General features: G+C 46.1%; 1 protein-coding gene across 1 annotated transcript in view; it reads right to left on the bottom strand.

Moving 5' to 3' along the window:
- The window catches only part of PPP2CB (protein phosphatase 2 catalytic subunit beta), a 28,213-nt gene extending 15,192 nt beyond the window's left edge, over positions 1–13,021 (bottom strand). Inside the window, exons 1-3 of the mRNA XM_054030102.1 lie at positions 12,749–13,021; positions 1,395–1,604; positions 988–1,161 (exon numbers count right to left, since the gene is read on the bottom strand). Coding sequence (XP_053886077.1) covers positions 988–1,161; positions 1,395–1,604; positions 12,749–12,850 — 486 coding nt within the window. The 5' untranslated portion in view covers positions 12,851–13,021. The remainder of the gene's footprint in view (positions 1–987; positions 1,162–1,394; positions 1,605–12,748) is intronic.
- Positions 13,022–14,797: the final 1,776 nt, after the last annotated feature.

Genomic DNA, 14,797 nt, shown 5'->3' with positions numbered 1-14,797 from the left:
TAAAATCCTGCACTAGTTAGGACAGCAGGACCCAAGATGGGATGGAAAGAGCAGCCCTTCCTGCCCGGGCTCCATCACACACTACCCAACCTGGTTGCAACTTCTCAATCATCTTCTCCTCCTACCACTCAGTTCTGGTAAGGTACATGTGGACCTTCAAAGCAGCACAAACAGTTTCCACACCTCTGAAGCTGCCTTTCAGAGTGCTGTAAAGGCAGCTTGGAAAAGGAAGCACTCACACCAGTGTCCGATTCAATTCAGCAGAAGTCCCCACAACTCCCACTTGAACCAGCCTAGGTTTATTTTGGTCATGACTCCAATCCAAACCTAGGTGGGTTGCAGCCAGAAATCACCAGGTTCTGGGTAAAAGTCAGACTCAGTGCCACGATTAATTTTTCAAGTCATCCTGGAAGCTGTTGTGAATGATATCTGCTATTCACCACAACCAGAGCTATTCTTATGACATCTTTCACAATGAATTAGTTATTATAAATGGCATGTAGCAAATCAAGGCCAGGAACAAAATACTCTAACTTGTAAACAGAATGGAAAACAAACTGCTTAAAAAAGTTTTATAGGTATAAGAGTTAGAAGTACACCTCTACCCCGATAGAACACGAATACTGATATAACACGGTAAAGCAGTGCTCTGGGGGGCGAGGCTGCACACTCCGGTGGATCAAAGCAAGTTCAATATAACGCGGTTTCACCTATAAGGCAGTAAGACTTTTTGGCTTCCAAGGACAGCGTTATATTGAGGTAGAGGTGTACAATAAAGACAGGCCTCAGTGAATAAACGACTGAGCTGATTCTCACTAATGTTACAAACATGTGTTATACTCAAAGCATGACACAAGCAGAGCTCCGAAAAGGAGTTTGAGGCCATCTATTCTTAGGAGGTCAGACTAGATAAGTGAAGTACTCCCATCTGACCTTAAAATCTATGAGTAAGGTCTATTATCCTCTGTAGAATATACAAAAGCTTACCTGGCCATCTACTAGAGCTGTAAGTGGAAGATAATCAAACAGATCTGTGAAATACTTCCAAACATTGGCATTTCCATACTTTCGTAGACACTCATCATAAAAGCCATACACTTGTGTAATTTGTCTGCTCTCATGATTTCCTCTCAGTATTGTAATGCGTTCTGGATAACGCACCTAGCAATGGAAAGAGAACAATCATTTATAACATCAAACAATAGATTTCTGATTAGTGTTAACTGCATGCCATTTTGAACATGTAAAAAATATTAAGCTTCTTGTCAAACATTTTAACAAAGTGCAATCTTCTAGTCTGCAAATTACATTTCAGCTCATTCCTCCAGCCCCCAATTTGTTTCAGAACTCTTGCAATGTGAGGGGTTTTATACTTCCTTAAAATAAAAGTGTACCTTTAGTGCCACAAGAAGAGTCACTGTTTCCACCGAGTAATAGCCTCTATCCACATAGTCTCCCATGAACAGGTAGTTTGTGTCTGGCGATTTCCCACCAATTCTGAAGAGTTCCATAAGATCATGGAATTGACCATGGACATCCCCACACACTGTAACAGGGCAACGCACCTCCTGCACATTTGATTCTTTTGTAAGTATTTCTTTAGCCTAATAGAAGATAGAGATAACATTTAGGACAAGAGGTAAGGTAAAACATATTTTGTAAACAGATTCAGTAAGTTGTTTCAGTGCCTACACGTTACAATCCCAATTTCCTGATAGGTTTTGAGATACAGGGAAAAGCCAGGCTGTGATATAAGCAGAGCCGTAATTGCTGTGGGGAAATCTGGCCAACTTTGTATACGTTGGAGGTCAAATCATTGGGATTGTATTGCACTGTCAATGTTTTGAGCACATTAGTTTTCTACAAAAGGAAATATGCACACAATGCAAAAAAAGTGTTGACAGGATACTCATAGGTTCACAGATTTTCAGACCAGAAAGGACAATCATCATCTAGCCCAGGGGTCGGCAACCTTTCAGAAGTTCTGTGCCGAGTCTTCATTTATTCACTCTAATTTAAGGTTTCACGTGCCAGTAATATATGTTAACGTTTTTAGAAGGTCTCTTTCTATAAGTCTATAAAATATAACTAAACTATTGTTGTATGTAAAGTAAATAAGGTTTCTAAAGTATTTAAGAAGCTTCATTTAAAATTAAATTAAAATGCAGAGTCCCCTGGACCGGTGGCCAGGACCCGGGCAGTGTGAATGCCACTGACAATCAGCTCGCGTGCCGCCTTCGGCACGTGTGCCATAGATTGCCTACCCCTGATCTAGCCTGACTTACTATATAACTTAGGCTAGAAAAAACAGCCAATCATGATTTAAACATTTCAAGTGATTCAGAATCTACCACATCCCCAAGTATGTTGTTTTCTAGTGGTTAACTGCTTACTGTTACCTCACTTCCAATTTGAATTTTTCTAGCTTTAATTTAAAGCCACAGGATTTTGTTATACCTTCTTCTGCTAGATTAATCAGCCCTCTGCTATCGCATAGCTTTCCCACACAACAGCTAGTTGTAGATCATGATCAAGTCACCTCTTAACAGTCTCTTCGAAAAGCTAAAAAGAGTGAGTTCTTTAAGTCTCACTGTAAGGCAGGCTTTCCAAATCTCAAATTGTTCTTGTGGCTCTGAATCCTCTCTAATTTGTCAATATTCTTTTTGAAAAGCAGATACCAGAACAGAAAACAATATTCCAGTACATTTCAGAAGTGCTGAACACAGCAGCAAACAGCTCCCTATTTAAGTCCAATTGATTTTGAAAGGACTAATGGTTCTTAAAAAATATCCTTTATCTATGCATCTTGATGGCAGATTACCCGTCAATTAAATTACACCAGAATGCACTAACATTCCGAAACATATATAAGTATGTTCAAAAAAAGTTTAGGTCGCAGTCATGCATTCCAAAGTTACAAAACACAAGATTTATGGTTGCCCATGCAATCTTAATTCTGTCCCCTTGTGTGTCCAACCTGTGCACTGAATGAGGTAAGTGTCTTCTCAGGGGAACTATATGATTGAAGACTATAATACAGTAGTCTTTAATCCTATACTACCACAATGAAAAGTTACCTGGGTTGCAAAATCAAGCACTTTTACAGTTGCCTGCACAACTGTAATTTGATCTCTGTGTATATTCATTGTGCTGGAAGGACTTTGGGGTGAGTGTTACTCCATAAAACAAAAAAATCTAGTTAAACAAATCTAGGTTCTAAAATGTGTGTTATGATTTTGTATGTAACCATTAGTTTCCAATGCTTCTATTTGCCACCTTTTGAATCTCTTATCTTTGTTCAAAAAACTTTTGCTTATTTTCACCAAAAAGATATTTAAATCCAGTACTGTGTTAAATGGAGCCATGCTCAGAGGTCACACTGGTAAACTTATATGCACTGTTCTTTTAGAAAGAGCACACCCATGACTGCTGAAAGTGTCCAGGGACCAAAGGCTGCACACTTGAGGGAGATGCTTGGCAGACTTGGGGTCAGAGCATACCTATCGCTAACTGGCAGAGGGATAGCAAAGCCTGCACAGGCCTAGAGGGGAGAGCTTGTGTTACCCCTGGCTAGTGGAGCTGACCCACAGCAAGCACAGAGGAAGGTCCTCACATTCCTGGGTGGCAGCAATTAAGGGAAAGATGGGCTAGGTCCAGGAGGTGGCGTTCTCTTCCTCCCCTCCTCCAGCAGATGCATGGCTAACCCATGTGGTGTTGGAGGTCACTAGAACACTGGGGCCATGCACTGGGTCTCGGGGGAGGATGGAGACAGGAAGGACTCCAGTTACTTCAGCAACTCCTAGGTATTACTAGTGCTGTAGGTGCTGCTGCTGCTTTAGTAACTGCATGGGCCTAGCTCTTGATTGATTTAATTTTACATTATTTTAGCAGACAACATTTTCCAGAGGAGTGCAAGTGAGAGAAGGTAAACAGTAATTTAACAGTTTAACTGAGCTAAACGCAAATGTTCTTAGGAAGCTAGAAACGTAAGAGGCAGCTGTGGATAAAGAGAGCTAAGAGTACACAACAATATTTCTCTCACCAACCCTGTCAGCAGGTCCACTCCCCAAAATTTTTTAAAGCGCAACTAGCACCCCTATCCGATTAACCCACAGTTGATAGATCTAGTGTTATAGACCAGAAATCGGCTAAGACACAGGAAGGAGCAGGAACAATTTTCATCTAAGTCGAGTGCCTCAATGTTCCAGTCTAAGTTGAGTGTTAAATATCAGGAAGGGAGGTGAACAGCGAAATAACTTTGTATTCTGCAAATTTTGCTAACATTAGTCAAGCACAGAGGACTAGGAGGAACTTTAGAGATGTAATTAAGCTACGTGATGGGCAACACGATAGCAAATGAAGTTCAGTGTCGATAAACGTAAAGTAACGCATGTTGGAGGGAAACTTTAAACTGCTCAGACCCTCACATGGTTCTAAACTACACCTCTTCCCTGATATAATGTGACGCGATATAACACGAATTCGACTATAACGCAGTAAAGCAGTGCTCCGGGGGGGGGGCGCTGCACACTCCGGCGGATCAAAGCAAGTTCAATATAATGCGGTTTCACCTATAACGCAGTAAGATTTTTTGGCTCCCGAGAACAGCGTTATATCGGGGTAGAGGTGTATATGAACTCACGAAAGGGACCTGCACAACACTGTGAACAGCTCATTCAAGACCTCTGCTCAATATGCAGCTGCCATCTATCCTATTCTGTTACTGAAAAAGGGACCAAAAAAAAAAAAAAAAGGCTAACACTGGGAGCTAAATTTCTTAAAAGGTACCATTTAATTAAAATTAGAATTCTTGAGCCAATGAACATATTTACTTGTAGATTCTTAGGAAATTTTTACTCAAAAAACTATAGTAATTCTGGCACAGTACGCTGTATTTTTCAGACATAAAATGTTGAATCCCTGCTTTAAGTGCAAAACTCATCCTCAACTATGGAGACATCACTGAAGGCTCCATGAAAAACAGGTCAATAAATGTTTGGTGTCTTCCAGGGGGAGGAGAAGGGGGAAATCTCTTGATGAGCTACATTAGCTGAGCCCAAACAAACGTTTGCCAGGGATGCCAACAAACATCCTTAGCAAATGGACAGGCTCAATATTCTTCATCCAACCCTTCCTCTGTTTCCATTTTAATCTTCCCCACACATTTGTAAGCTTTTGTACTGATCTAAACCACAAGCTTATCTCCAGTTCATCCTCTGTTTGGCTATAACTGTACTTGTCAAGTTTCAGAAAAAACTTCTCATTTATTATCCTAGGTCCTAATTCTTGTTCCAAATTTGAGGGCTACTTTTTATACATTTTGGGGGTGGAGACGGGAGAGTAGCTTAGTCCTACTAAATAAAAAAAATAAAATCCTGTTTTCTCTAGGACCCTAAGCTAATTCAGAATCACAATGCTCTTGTAAATAAGAACTTCCTCCTGCTGGTCCTACAGAGCTGAATCTATGACAAAGTGAGATATTTATAGATAAGCGTGACATTTAATATAGCTCTTGATCTGAATGTCATACAGTAGACACCGTTGTACCACAGCCACGATCTTGCATTTTACCCATGCAACACAATGTGTAAGTAATGTTTGCTTATTCTTACAGCGCATTTTCTAAGAAAATCCAGGCAGCTCTAACCTAATTATTTATACCGTACTCTTCACAGCAGCATCTGAACTATTCTACAGACCTTTAGCTGCTTTTGGCTCAGAAGACTGTGGATGTTTTCAAGACGTTCCTCCTAGAAATCTATTATCCTGGGACTTTTAAGTCCCAGAATCCATTCGTCACACTGGGCCTGTGAACACTTACATATGCAGACTTGTCCTACAATTCAGCATTTGCCGCTTTGGCATTGTAACTTCCACATTCAATTGCACGGAAAGGGAGCAGAATACAGCCTCAGGTGGGACATGAGGAGGCGGCTCCACACATGAAGAGGTTTCATGTCCCTCTATCACCAAATTGAGCTACAAGAGAGAGAAAACTCTGGGACCGCCCCAGCTCTAGCCATTGGCTGTATTATGTTATGGGGGAGGGGGAGGCTGAGAAGCCTTCATACGATTAAATGTATTTTGGATTCTCTGGAGCTGGAACTGACATTCCAGTGCCAGGCTCACCATTTTCCACTTATTTTATGGACAGGAGAATTGCCATAGTGGTGCAGAGGCTGGAATGCAATACAGACCAGTGTTTTCTGTATGGAGTGTACAACATATGGAAGTCCAAGAAAGATATCATGAGTTGACAGAGTATGCAGTAACAGCTAGTTTTACAGACCCAAGTGATAACTACTGCAGAAATCCCTGAGATAAAGGGGCATGAAGAGTGTAAGGCTTCAACAACCATTCTAGTGTTCTCAAACAGACTTCATTCTTTTCCTCAACCAAGTCAGAGTTCTACTACTGAAAAAAATCAAGCCATACTCTGGGACCACACAGGTCATTGTCAATCACATGGGCAATTTGGTTGATGTCACCTATTCTGGTCTTTAAAGGTTAGTGATGCCAGTGTATAAAAGTGGAACTATGACGACACAAATATAGCATTTGACTTAACTGCAAAATTACTGAAGATAGGCAATAAGAGAGCAAAGCTAGGAGATCAAATCTTGGTTTAAAGTTATACCAATTTTTAAACTTGTTATGTAAAGCCTCCACTCAAATGCGATTGTAAGATCTGTAACTTGTATCATGAAGTTTTGCCACCTTTTTGCGACTTTGTAACTTCAGCGATTGTTAGCACAGCCTTTGAAGTTTTGTAACCTTTGCAAGCTCGGTAAACTTTTCAAGTTACCACTTGTATGAACTTCCAAGCTTTGTAATATCCCATCCCTCAGAGAGAGTGTGAAGGAGGGAGTGTGAAGAAGGGAGTGTACGTGGGACTGGGCGGAGAGGAACTACAAGGAGAAGAGAGCCTGGAGACAGGTATGCCTGATGTAATCTGCCCTGAGAAGGCAATCACGGAGTGCTATAAAGGAAAGTTGCATGAAAGGAACAGGGACCGGGAATACTTCTCGGTGATGGACACAGAAGAAAAACTCAGTGTACGTGACAGGAGCACCCAGTTCCAAAATAAAAGGAAGCAGCCACGCACACAAGCGGCTGCTCCTTGACCTGCTCCGCAGCCTGGATTCGTGACTGCGGGCGGACACACCAGATCTCCCACGCTTCGGCTTCTCGGTCTCCGGTAACTCTCCGCCTGTGTAAGTGTGGGGGTGCATGAAGGTCTGAATGCGGTGAATGCGTGCGTGTATGAATAAGCTCCATCTCTTTTCTATCTGACCCAACAACGGCATTGTAATAAAACTAACACAAGTGTGACCCTGGGTTGGTTTTTAGGGGAACAGAGGTAACAAAACTGACTACATTTCAAGAAGTAGCTTTACGCACTACAACTGCCCCCAAGCCTTCTTGCTAGTTATATTGGGGTATTTTCTTGTTTCAAACATGAATCACATAAAGGAGAAACTAAGTATAGTCAGTCTGAATGATCCCATGTGTAGTCTAAATTAAAACTGAAAAAAAAAAAAAAAAAGAAAGATTCACTAATGTATCCTGAGAAAGGTCCCTGAAGAGAGATGGGTGGTAGGCAAGGACTGGAACTGAACAGAACTGCCCAGGGGTTCTCAAACTGGGGGTCGGGACCCCTCAGGGGGTCGCGAGGTTATTACATGGGGGGTCGTGAACTGTAGCCTCCACCCCAAACACCACTTTGCCTCCAGCATTTATAATGGTGTTAAATATATAAAAAAGTGTTTTTAATTTATAAGGAGGGGGGTGGGGGTGGTGTCGCACTCAGAGACTTGCTATGTGAAAGGGGTCACCAGGTCAAAAATTTGAGAGCCACTGGAATAGCCTATGACAGTCTGTATGACCCACCAGTCTAATGCAATTCCAGCCCATGCTTGTGAGAAGGAAAGTGGGGAAAAGGAGAGTGTCAGATTATGGTGACAGGATTGGTGAGGCACTGAATCAGTAGAAGAGAAAAAAATTTATCTGCAGGAAAAGCATGGTTTCTTTTTGGAAGGATCCAAGGACCTCTGATGCTGGTAGAGAGGTCAAGTGTCTGCAATGACCTTGCAACACTGTATTATTTGTTTAATTAGCTGGAGCTTACAGACCCAAGGTGCACCAGCTAGCACTAGAATCCCTGAAGGTATGGAGTGCCTCGTCCATTTTCAGGCTGAAGAGTTCAGATCCTGCAAACTGTATCCTTAATGGCCATTTGGAGCTGCTTTGATATACCCAACTATTGTAACCAGGATGCTCTGTGCACTGTGATGGCTGTGGCCACCAATCAGAGGCATCTAGGTCTACCTGAAGAGATGTCTTCACCAGTAGTCCATCTGTCATGATGTCTCTAAGCTCCATTCTATCCTCTTGTGGGATCTTCTTGAGAAAAGGTGTTATCCTATCCCATGTAAGGAAATAATTTCACCAAAAGAGCTTAGAATTTGGTGATACACATTTGGAGAGTTGCAAAATAAGCTTTTCTGCCTAACAACATCAGCCTGTTTGTCCACTCTCCTCCTTTTACACACAGAGCCTTTGGAGGTCCCATTTACATAGATTTCTCCTGTACCACATGGCCAACTGGAGCAAATTGTGTTGGTAAGATCAGAAGTACCCAAAGCCCTTACGTGGGACATGATTCTTATCTTCTCTCCTGTTTGTTAGGGGAAAAAGAGGCTAGAGTGAGTCACAGATCTTTTGCTGGTTTGAAGACCTCTTCATGGAGGGGCACTGCCACCCTGCTTGTGTTGAAAAGTTTGTGCCTTCTGTGCCAATAACAGTTCTACATTTAACATGTTAGCTGTTCTCTGCAGAAAGTCTTGGAATGTTCTAAAGTAATCACACAGGGAGACTGGATTATAGTGTAACTGCTTCATCTGGTGATGAGGGGCAAGTAGACCAGTTGCAGATTCTGGGTTATCAGTGCAGTTATCTCGGGGATCCTCAAAATTTTCCTCCACCTCCTGTGTTTCAACACTTCTAGCCAGTTTTGACTTGCCTGGAAAAGAGACCTATGAGGGGAGTTGCCTCTGGGAGGTTGAGCCGGGAGAATCCACATTGTCCAGTACAGTCAGTGTATTCCGTAAGGATACAGCTAAGGAGGTGCGGGAACCAAGAGAGAGGAGTGAGGGCACAAATGAGACATTGTGTGCATCTGAGGTACTCAGATTTATTTTAGAGGAGGACCCCCAATGTGACCCTTGGATCAATCCCCGATGATCAAAGACAATACTGAATCCTCCTGTTCCAGAGAAGGTTGAGAGGGTCAGGGTTCTGGGGAGGGCTTAAAACTCGGCTCTGAGAAAGTAGAATGAAGAGAAGTATATTGGATCAAAAAGGCTACTGATCGCCTATGTGCCAGGGTATCTGGCAGACATTGGAACAATGGTGCAGTATCATACTGGGGAGGCAACTGGTGTTAAGGAGGTGTTTCAGTACCCTTCCATCAGAACCCACACCAAGTCCAACACAAGGGACTCCAACCTTGGTGTCACCAGAATATCCCCTTACACTATCGACGCTGTGGACACCAGCTCAAGGCCCCCAATACATCTCAGGAATTGCTGTCAAGGTCAACTGAGTGGTCCAATCTGAAGAGGACCAATATACTGAATAACAACTGGGATTGTGGATTTTCCTCAGACAGAACACACATCAGGTTTGACTGTCATGGACATGACTCCACCACATGCTAGCAGTGATTGAAGCCTGAGGCTTTTGATTCCTCTTGAGGAGTGAAAGGTACCTCAGCACTGACTGGCTGGTAATAACCAAAAAAGGCTGCCACTTGTTATCTAAACTTACTAAGAAACTGGGTTAAGAACTAGAAGAGAATTTAAATTTGCTTTGTGAAGTCAAGGAGCTATAGAGAGCAGAACAGATAGTACGAAGTTTCCACTTACTGCCTTGGATAAGGGATCTCACAAGACTGGGTGACAAAATGGCAGCTTAAATTCAGTGTTGATAAATGCAAAGTAATGCACATTGGAAAACATAATCCCAACTAAACATATAACATGATGGGGTCTAAATTAGCTGTTACCACTCAAGCAAAAAAATCTTGGAGTCGTGGGTAGTTCTCTGAAAATATCCAATGTGCTGCAGCAGTCAAAAAAAGCTAACAATGCTGGGAATCACTAGGAAAGGGATAGATAACTAGATAGAAAACATCATATTGCCTCTATATAAATCCATGGTACACCCACATCTTGAATACTGCGTGCAGATGTGGTCACCCCATTTAAAAAAGATATATTAGAATTAGAAAAGGTAGAGAAAAATGCAACAAAAATGATTAGTGGTATGGAACAGCTTCTGTATGAGGAGAGATTAATAAGACTGGGACTTTTCAGCTTGGAAAAGAGACGACTAAGAGGGGATATGATTGAGGTGTATAAAATCATGATTGGTGTAGAAAAAGTAAATATGGAAGTGCTATTTACTCCTTCTCATAACAGAGGAACTAGGGGTCACCAAATGAAATTAATAGGCAGCAAGTATTTCTTCACACAACGCACTCAACCTGTGGAATTCTTTGCCAGAGGATGTTGTGAAGCCCAAGACTACAACAGGGTTCAAAAAAGAACTAGATAAGTTCCTGGAGAGTAGATCCATCAATGGCTATTAGCCAGGATGGGCAGGAATGGTGTCCCTAGCGTCTGTTTGCCGTGAGGTTGGGAAGAAATGACAGGGAATGGATCACTTAATGATTACCTGTTCCGTTCATTCCCTCTGAAGCACCTGGCATTGGCCACTGTCGGAAGACAGGATACTGGACTAGATGGACCTTTGCTCTGACCCAGTATGTACCAAGAAACCAAGAGGCATTGGGGTCATGCTGCCCTTCATGCCATTAAATGCAAGAACGTGAAGGTACAGACACTGCTGACTCAGAAGGTTCCAAACCCACATGTGTATTGAGAGTGGTATCCATACAGATGATTCTCAAAGAAGCAGCTTAGATTCTGCAGAAGCTATGGCAGTGTTTCCCTCCTCCCCCAAATCAGGAAAGCTTCCTAGTCACCAGTGACAAACAGACATGCCTCACTCAGGGGTTTGGCACACTTTCCATGACTAGCTCTGAAAACAGTTTTACAATAGCTACAGTTGGTTATATTATTAATTAGTATTTGTATTACAGAGGCCTCTAGGCCTCAACCATGACTAGCACACCTTTAAGATAGGTGGGTGGCTTCCAATTCCTGTTGAGGGTTTGAAAGGGATCACTGGACCTGTGCTTTAATCAGCTACAAGTAATTTTCCTGTTAGTACAGTCTATATAGTTTAGCCTGTCAAATTTAAACTATGAAGAAACATAATTTAAGTCCTGTGAAGACAAGGCTCAATATTATTTAGCTGCCATGATCTTAGACATTAGGTGGAGAAGACAGAAATTGATCAACACTCTTAATTGGAGATACAGAAATAGCGCCAAGCACTTCTAAAAGGTAAGTAAGTTGCTAGTAAGATATTGTGTACTTATAACACACACTTCCTTTAACCTTACATCAGATATTTTTCTTTGCAGGGATTCCTTTATGTATGATAAATACAGTGCACCTTCTCCAAGATTACAGCATTGTGTGGACAGAATGTATTTTCAGAAAATTTATAAGAGTTAGTTTAAGTTCAAATTAAATAAAACTAGGTCCCTTTAAGAAATTTAGCATGGGTCAATCTTTGTCTGACTAAGCAAAATAATGGACTAACAAACAACACAATTTCTGTATAGAAAATTAAAATCATGTGCACTGGCTATAAAAACATAAGAACAACCTTACTGGGTCGGACCAACGCTCCATCTAGCCCAGTATCCTGTCTTCCGACAGTGGCCAATGCCAGGTGCCCCAAAGGGAATGAACAGAACAGGTCATCATCAAGTGATCCATCCTGTCACCCATTCCCAGCTTCTGGCAAACCGGCTAGAGCACCACCCCTGCCCATCCTGGCTAATAGTCATTGATAAACCTGTCCGGCTGCATGAATTTATCTAGTTCTGTATTTGAAGCAGTTAAATGTAATTAAGCCAAATCATTAACAATTTTACCTAGTTGCTAAAATTATACAGACTACTAATCCAGGCAACAGCTACTGTGATGCAAGAGGTAACTCAACCAACCAAACCACAATCCATTCTCTAGCTAGTGGACATGCATTCATGCTATTGGCTGTAACAAGACGGCGGTAGGAAGGGGACTGGACATCTGTTTAGAACGGTCACTGGTAAATTATTCGGCCCATCATTGCTTTTCCGGGGCTACCTGCTTGCCCTGTGAAGTTTCGCATTGCACTGCTGCCTTGGCTCTCCCGTGCGCCCAGACACAAACCCAGAGACGCTGGGATACAGAGACCGGGCCAGCCACCCCCTTCACAAAGCGTGGGCAATGTAACCTTCACTCTGCCCCGCAGCGATACAGCGACAGGGGAAAATAGGTGTATCCCCCCCCCCCGCTTACCTTGGGAGCGAAGCTACTGCGGGCCCGCAAACAGCGGCCTCCCAGCTGCATGGCTCGGGACCGGACAGCCCCATCCCAGGCCGGAGTGCGGGTTGCTGGGGACAGCCCCGTGCCTCCAAATAGCGGAGCGCGGAGCTCCTGGGTCCATAACGCTCCGGTTCCGGGATCCCAGCCCCCCCGTAACTCCACGTTCGCTCCCCGGCGCCGCCAGTCACTGCGGGACCCCCCGCGCCGAGCGGGCCGGGCCGGGCGGGCCCAGGCGGACTCACCTTCTCGCAGAGGCTCCGCACCTGGCTCTCGCTCAGCTGCTTGCACTCGTTGAGCTGCTCGATCCACTGGTCCAGCTCCTTGGAGAAGCCCTTCTCCTCCATGGCGGGGCGGGGCGGGGCTCGGCGCCGCGCGGCCCGGTCCGGTCCGGTCCCGCCAACGGCCACGGGGCAACGGTGGGTGCGCGAGGCCCGGCCCGACCCGCTCCGCTCCGCTGCCGGCCCTCCCCCGCGCCGCGGAATGGCGATGGCGGCCGCCGGATGCTGCGCCCTCGTGGCCCCGCCCCCTTCCCCGCGCCGCCGCTTCCGGCCCCACCCCCCTCCTACGGTGGTCGCTTCCGGGAGGGGAGGGGCGGCGGGGGGTGGGGGACTGGAGCCGGCAAGAGCGTCCCCGCCACAGCGCCGCGCAGAGCCCCTCGCCCGCGTGCCCAGAGAGGGGCCGCGGCCGGCGGGGGAGCTGCAGCCGAGTACGGGGGGGGGGTCAGTGTACTGGGGTGGGGATATGGGGGTACGAGAAGGGGGGGGTCAGTGTACTGGGGTGGGGATATGGGGGTACGGGAAGGGGGGGTCAGTGTACTGGGATGGGGATATGGGGGTATGAGAAGGGGGGTCAGTGTACTGGGGTGGGTATTTGGGGGTACGAGAAGGGGGGTCAGTGTACTGGGGTGGGGATATGGGGGTATGAGAAGGGGGGTCAGTGTACTGGGGTGGGGATATGGGGGTACGGGAAGGGGGGTCAGTGTACTGGGGTGGGGATATGGGGGTACGGGAAGGGGGGTCAGTGTACTGGGGTGGGGATATGGGGGTACGGAAGGGGGGTCAGTGTACTGGGGTGGGGATATGGGGGTACGGAAGGGGGGTCAGTGTACTGGGGTGGGGATATGGGGGTACGGAAGGGGGGTCAGTGTACTGGGGTGGGGATATGGGGGTACGGGAGGGGGGTCAGTGTACTGGGGTGGGGGATATGGGGGTACGAGAAGGGGGTCAGTGTACTGGGATGGGGATATGGGGGTACGAGAAGGGGGGTCAGTGTACTGGGATGGGGATATGGGGGTACGAGAAGGGGGGTCAGTGTACTGGGGTGGGGGATATGGGGGTACGGGAAGGGGGGTCAGTGTACTGGGGTGGGGGATATGGGGGTACGGGAAGGGGGGTCAGTGTACTGGGGTGGGGATATGGGGGTACGAGAAGGGGGTCAGTGTACTGGGGTGGGGATATGGGGGTACGAGAAGGGGGGTCAGTGTACTGGGGTGGGGATATGGGGGTACGGGAAGGGGGGTCAGTGTACTGGGGTGGGGATATGGGGGTACGGGAAGGGAGGGGTCAGTGTACTGGGGTGGGGATATGGGGGTACGGGAAGGGGGGTCAGTGTACTGGGGTGGGGATATGGGGGTACGAGAAGGGGGGTCAGTGTACTGGGGTGGGGATATGGGGGTACGAGAAGGGGGGTCAGTGTACTGGGGTGGGGATATGGGGGTACGGGAAGGGGGGTCAGTGTACTGGGGTGGGGATATGGGGGTACGAGAAGGGGGGTCAGTGTACTGGGGTGGGGATATGGGGGTACGAGAAGGGGGGTCAGTGTACTGGGGTGGGGATATGGGGGTACGAGAAGGGGGGTCAGTGTACTGGGGTGGGGATATGGGGGTACGGGAAGGGGGTCAGTGTACTGGGGTGGGGATATGGGGGTACGGGAAGGGGGTCAGTGTACTGGGGTGGGGATATGGGGGTACGAGAAGGGGGGTCAGTGTACTGGGGTGGGGATATGGGGGTACGGGAAGGGGGGTCAGTGTACTGGGGTGGGGATATGGGGGTACGGGAAGGGGGTCAGTGTACTGGGGTGGGGATATGGGGGTACGGGAAGGGGGGTCAGTGTACTGGGGTGGGGATATGGGGGTACGGGAAGGGGGTCAGTGTACTGGGGTGGGGATATGGGGGTACGGAAGGGGGGTCAGTGTACTGGGGTGGGGATATGGGGGTACGGAAGGGGGGTCAGTGTACTGGGGTGGGGATATGGGGGTACGGAAGGGGGGTCAGTGTACTGGGGTGGGGATA

Source organism: Malaclemys terrapin, chromosome 5 (genome assembly GCF_027887155.1).
Source record: "Malaclemys terrapin pileata isolate rMalTer1 chromosome 5, rMalTer1.hap1, whole genome shotgun sequence".
Classification (NCBI taxonomy): domain Eukaryota; kingdom Metazoa; phylum Chordata; order Testudines; family Emydidae; genus Malaclemys; species Malaclemys terrapin.
Note: the sequence above shows the minus strand (reverse complement) of the source record. Positions and strands in the feature narration are given on the sequence as shown.